Here is a 6,962-nt window from a genome sequence, read left to right as displayed (position 1 = left end):
TAGTGGATATCTTCGGTAGCTGTTTGGTGGACATGGATATGTGGATTTCACGTGGATATCTAGTGGATATCTTCGGTAGTCATTCGAGAGATATAGATATTTTGTTCATCTATTAGATATCTATTAGTTATCCATGGTAGATATGGACATCAGATAGATATGTAGATATTCACTAGATATCTATTGGATGTTGTGTTCTGTATGGGTTTCGACGAATGAAATCGTAGATAATCTATTAGTGAATCGCTCACTTTTTAATTTTCACCTCGTGAGTAAACTCACCCAATAAAGAACCATAATTATAATATAGGCACCAAGAAGATAAACGTATGCGTATTACGCACATAATACAAAATGTAAAATATCGAATAGTTAATAATAATATTAACTATACGTATATAACAAAAATTCAAATATAACTATTTAGATTTTAATTTCTAATTAATAATGGATATATGCTTATTAAATATTTCTGGCAAACATTTTTACGAATAAGAAATGAATATGTAGATAACACGTGGATCTCTAATAAATATCTTTCGTAGCTATTTGGTGGACATGGATATTATGTAGATAACATGTAAATATCTAATGAATATCCTTGTCAGATATTCAGTGGACGTGGATATGTGGACAAAAATCGGATGTCCACTAAATATCCTTGTCAGATATTCAGTGGACGTGGATATGTGGACAAAAATCGGATGTCCACTAAATATCCTTGTCAGATATTCAGTGGACGTGGATATGTGGACAATAATCGGATATCCACTAAATATCCTTGTCAGATATTCAGTGGACGTGGATATATGGACAATAATCGGATATCCACTAAATATTCTTGTCAGATATTCAGTGGACATGGATATGTGGACAATAATCGGATATCCACTGGATATCCTTGTTAGATTTTTAGTGGACATGGATATGTGGACAATAAGTGGATATCTACTAGATATTCTTGTTAGATTTTTAGTGGACATGGATATGTGGACAATAAGTGGATATGTACTAGATATTCTTGTCAGATATTTAGTGGACGTGAATATGTGGACATTCTATGATATCTAATGGATACCTACTGGATATTTTTAAATAAATTTTTAGTTAACATGGATGTGTGGATAATATGTGGATATCCACTAGATATCCCAGCTGGTTATACGGGAGATATAGATATTTTTGATATCTAATAGATATCTATTGATTATCCATAATAGATATGGAAATTATATGGATATGTCGATATCCAGTAGATCTCGATTAGATATGTAGCTCTGTGTGGGTAGAGAAATAGAACATACATTTTTTATCTTCCCTAATGCTATTTCAGCAAACTGAAAATATGCACTTTGGGTGTACTTTCAAATGACCCCTGCTCTCGATCAAAGTGAAGTTTAATACATTAATTGTCTTCAATGTGAGGAATAATGGATCCAATTCCAGGATGGATAGATAATTTTAATGGTCCTGTAGGGTTTTATTGTTTCGGCGGCAAAGGATTGTTACGGGTAGTCTATGCTAGTAACTATATTTCACAAAATCATATACCAATAGATACTGTCATCAACATTATAATTCTCGTAATCTGGAAACTTGGATTGACAAAGTACGATCATCAATTTATATGTATTATATATTAACGCATCTCTAGCTCTATATTAAGCTATAATCAGAAATTATTTTAATTTAAAATTAAATTTACGTTATGCTATCATTACACGCTTTATTCAATTTCTTCTTCTTTTGCATTAGAGTTTAGAAAGCTGAAATGTCACATATTTATTCTCTATTGAATTTATATATGATTTTATTGGATAAGATTAAATTAAAGAGTTTAAAAGAATTAAATAAAATTTTTTACATCTACGTTCTTAATGCTTAATTCATTAAAATATATTAAAATAAAATTTTTGATATTTTAAAATAATATATATCTTGCGACATTCTTGCAATCTTATTTAATATAATATTTTACCTAACTTGTCTAAGATATTTTTAAAACTTAATACAGTTTTTGTAAAATCTTATATATACTGCATTAAAAAAATTTTTTTTTCTTATATTATGGGAATATTTGCAGAGCTCCTCCATATTTTAGGTGGCTGCACGGTGTGCATGAATACATTCGTAGATCATGTCCGAAATAAAAAATACAAGCTTTAATTTATTAAACATATTAATAGCTATCTGCTATCCAATCATTTTTTCAAAATTTTTAAAAATAAAAAAATGGCGGTGTGTTGAAAAAAGTTTTGTTTTTTTTTTAAAAGGTTCATTTTTTTGTTTATAACAAAAAATGGGAAATCGGATTGAAAAATGGCTTCATTAGCAGATGCAGAATCTTATTAAGAATTCGCATGCAAAGTTTGAATTCAATCCGTCGAACATAGCCCGAGTTTTCATGCACACCGTGCATAAAAACATAAATCTGCAAATATTCGCATAACTTCTAAAAAAAATTTTATTAAGCTGAAAATTTTTATTTAAGTAGTTAATAATATTGTATTAATATTGTAAAAAAAATTAAAATTTTTTATCAAATCGTTGCGCTGCAAAAAAAACCTAGAAAATATACTCAATTTTCGAAAGTTTAAACGGGTATGCCCTATGCCCCCTTAAAAACGTTTGTTTGTTTCATTTGTTAAAAAACTATTGTTTAAACAATTTCATTAAGTACTTTTTGAGTTATTTTATATTTTATTCTGACATATTTTGATATAAAAAATCAAATATCTCGTAAAATATTTAGTTTCCGATAATTTTACCGTAAAACTTTTATGTACAGAATAACGAGACAAATCGATTGGTGTAAAAAAACAAATAATTGTCTAAAAAAATACATTATAAGTAATTACATACTTTTTCTTTAAAAAAATTATTTTTTTATATTGATTGATTTGTCTCATTAGTCTGTACAAAAAAATATTACGGTAAGATTATCGAAAACTAAATATTTTACGAGATATTTTATTTTTTATATCAAAATATTTCAGATTAAGATATAAAATAACTCAAAAATTTAATGAAGATATTTTATTTTTTATATCAAAATATGTCAGATTAAGATATAAAATAACTCAAAAAGCATTTAATGAAAAAATACTTTATTATAGTGTTTTGAAAAGCTTTCGAGATAAGATATAAAAATATGTAATAAAGAATAGAGGGCTTCATTTAAGAAATTTATGATGACCTTCACGTGACCTTGACAACGATATTCAAGGTCGTACTAATATTGCTATGTAATGCGTTACTTGAAACCCTACAACTTTTGTCTGAAATATTTTTGTCTACCGTTCTCGGTTTTCGAAATATTCGGCTGGCACGGGTGGTCTGATATACCCTATATATACACACATATATATGTATGTATAATATGCAACATAGGATATTGGAACTGCAGAGGAAAGCATATGTGAGCAACCGTGCTGTGCAACATTTTACACGTAACGAATGGAAATTTGATAATACAAATAGTCAAGATCTAATGTTAGTAATACCATCTGATAACCGAAAAATGTTCTCGATCGATCTGTCTGACATGGATATGACAAAATATTTGAGGTAAATATAAATATATAGAGCTTGATTTTAAATAGAGAAAAGAAACTAATAAATTGACCCACGCTCATATTGTTTTTGGGCTTTTATTTCTAATTTTGAATTTTATATTCATAGATATTTACTAGATATTGCTCTCTATTAAATTGTGTGTATCACAATTTTTATAATATTGTCTTGAATTTTTGAGCAAATTGCTTTTTTATAGAATGCACAAAAAATTAAAGTTTGAGAAAATAATTTTTATATCTGACGTATCTACTGGTAATAACAGAAACATGATAATAAAAAAATAATAAAATACTGCCACATATCGTTAAAATATTGTGTATAACTTATACAAATTTATCAGTTTAATATAAAATTACATTTTTTCTTATTTATTGTATTTAAAAAATTTAACGTTTTTGATAATTAACATACATACTTTCTTTTCCTTTTCTTATCTTCCAAATTTGAAATTTTTAATAAAAAAGTTTTTTATACGAGACATCTATAAAATAAGATTCAGATAAATCGGTCAATTTACTTATATTTTTAATAGATACTAAATTCCTCACAAAAATTAGAGGAACACATAATTTTTCTTAAAAAATAGGTGAAATTCAGATAGCTGTAACTTCGTTAAAAATGAACGAAATTTAAATCTAAAAAAAGGTTTTAAAGCTTAAAATCTCTATTTTCGAAGTCACAATTTTTTTTGAGTTTTTGTGAATTTGTTAATTTTTAATAATGTTATAAATGCCATTTTTTTTTAACATGTAAACATGATGCAAATAGATGAAAATAACGTAAAAATTAGTGATTTTTTGTTTTAACCCAGAAAACAATTATATATTAGGTGTACAACTTTGCTTCCGCCGTTTTTTTTCCGAAATTCGAGGCTTTATTGTAAAGTTTCAACTCGTACGGCACCCAATTTCCTTGCTTCTGAATCATTCCCATGTCTTTGAGGCGTTTTGAAATTGCTTGTTGAGTCACTCCCAATGATCGTGCCATTTCTTCTTGACTTTGACTCGAGTCTTTATTAAGTAATGCCTCCAATTCTGCATCTTTGAAAACCTTCTCTCTTCCACCGCTATGCCGGTCTTCGACGTGAAAATCACCGTTCTTGAAGGGTTGAAACCACTCACGACACGTTCTTTTACTAATAGCGGCCTCACCATAAGTATTTGAGAGCATTCGATGAGCCTCAGCCGCAGGTTTCTTCATATTGAAGCAGAAAATTAAAACCTCCCGCAAATGACGAGAATTTGGCTCGTAAACTGACATTTTCAATCGAGAATAGCTTTATGATGCAGACACAAATCGACTAATGTTTCTTTGGGGTTATGTTGACAGATGCCCAAGTTTATTGCATGACGTCTATGATTTATTTATTTCGACCACTACTTACCGCTAAAGCCATCTATAGGAAAACGGCGGAAGCAAAGTTGTACACCTAATAAAACAACAAAAAAATTTATTCTTCACGTTTTTTTGTACTTTTAAGCACCCTGCATTTAAATGAAAATTTGCCGAATAGCTATAAGATTTTTTTTTATGGTAGCTCTTATGATTTTATGAGGCAAAACGTACAGAAAATTGTGAAATTGCTTTATTTAGCGATAAAAAAATAAACGAAAAAAAGGTCAATTAACGATAAAAATATTGCTTTTTAGTGCACTGATAGTACATTACCTTTACTAAATGTCAACAACAATAGCAACAAATTTTTTTATATTTCTTGATATTTGATAACGGAGTTATGAGAAATCAAAGTTAAAACGATCATTTTTTATTTAATCCGTGATAACTCAGTAACAAAAAATCTTAGAAACATTAAAAAAAATAATTTCGTAAAAAAAAGCTTTAAGCTTTCATATTAGAAAGTCGAAAATTTTCGCAGATTTTTTGGGGGCACGTAACAGCACCATAAGATAAGAAGAAAATTTCCCATATTGCTCAGATAGTAGTTTTCTATATGTAAAAGTTACCAAACAGAAACTCAAAAAATAGTGACCTGTTAAAAATAGAGATTTTTTAATTACTAATAGTGGTATATTAATTTTTACAATATTTAAATTATTAAATATTTATTTTATTGTTTGGAGAAATGCAATAATAGGTGCCAAAATATATCTTCTGCACGAAGACATGAATCGATTAGAAGCAGCCAAAGCACATCGTAAAAAGTAAGTGTAAAAGTAACGAAACATTGTTTTTTTTTTTAGATTAGATATATTACTTGTTTATTTATAAGATGTATTAATTGATTAATCACAAGATACGAGAATATTAGTTTATGTAACATTTTAATTTCTAATTTTCTTAATCGGACTACGAGAGGAAGAATACACAAATAAAAACAAGAATAAATTAAATTTTATAACTTACAAGCTGATATAATATTGTAAGAACTGTACTTATTGATAATTAAAATATATAATGCATTAAAAGAAATATAGGAGCATATATAAACAAATGCAATGATATTATACTTAAATTATCTTTCTTTCTCTTTTCCTCTTTCCATTTTATTGTATATCAGAAAGATATGTACAAATTTTTTTCTGTATGTACAAACTTCACTTTATTTGTTTCACTAAACTACATGTATATGTGCACATAAAATTCATACTCGGAGAAGTTTAGATTATCGCATTTAATGTATCTTATTCTTATCGTACACTTTAATTGTTAATAACTTTTTAATAAATAACGAATAATGACTAAAACGTCTTGGATGTTACTCAGAGTCATGACCTTGATAACATATGTCAAGGGCAAAGTCATGGGGAGTGAGGGTCATTAGTAATGAGTTTCCTAATATGCATATTTACCCAATAACTGTTCTGCTTTCAAAAAACATGTTATGCCAGCGTAATTCTCCCCCCCCCTCTCTCTCTCGCTCTTGTGCTCATTTCCAAAAACTTCTCAAAACTTTCCATACATTGTTGTTCATATAGCATTATTGCTTAGAAAAAGAAAAGCACCTATATCGTAAAATGTTAGGTGTAGTTGAACATACTAAAAATCCTACTAAAAAAAACTTTGCAAAGGTTAAAAAAACACGCCAAGTATATAAAAAATATCCCAACGCAACGAAATGTTTAAAAAATAGTTACTACTAAAAAATAGCTTATAAAAAAAATTCTCCCCTAAAAAATAAAGAATCCCTAAAAATAAAAAATAAAAAATAAATATGAAATTAATATTTAACTAGCCAAGTATTTAAAAGTAATTCAGTTTGTGAGGATTTGTAATTTGAAATAGTATTTGTCAAAATCAATGTTGCATTTACAGAAATATTATAGATTCTCTTGAGAAAATTAAAATGCATTTTATTTTTATTAAATTATTACACTATTATGTTCCAAATAAATATTTTGTATAATATATAAAATAGCACTATTATA

At 27.7% G+C, this 6,962-nt stretch overlaps 1 protein-coding gene across 1 annotated transcript in view; it reads left to right on the top strand.

Moving 5' to 3' along the window:
- The window catches only part of LOC115242860 (fatty acyl-CoA reductase 1-like), a 9,034-nt gene extending 3,267 nt beyond the window's left edge, over positions 1–5,767 (top strand). The window contains exons 5-8 of the mRNA XM_029819439.1: positions 128–136; positions 1,426–1,637; positions 3,341–3,567; positions 5,658–5,767. Coding sequence (XP_029675299.1) covers positions 128–136; positions 1,426–1,637; positions 3,341–3,567; positions 5,658–5,742 — 533 coding nt within the window. The 3' untranslated portion in view covers positions 5,743–5,767. The remainder of the gene's footprint in view (positions 1–127; positions 137–1,425; positions 1,638–3,340; positions 3,568–5,657) is intronic.
- Positions 5,768–6,962: the final 1,195 nt, after the last annotated feature.

Source organism: Formica exsecta, unplaced genomic scaffold (assembly GCF_003651465.1).
Source record: "Formica exsecta isolate Colony F162 unplaced genomic scaffold, ASM365146v1 scaffold656, whole genome shotgun sequence".
Lineage (NCBI taxonomy): Eukaryota > Metazoa > Arthropoda > Insecta > Hymenoptera > Formicidae > Formica > Formica exsecta.
Note: the sequence above shows the minus strand (reverse complement) of the source record. Positions and strands in the feature narration are given on the sequence as shown.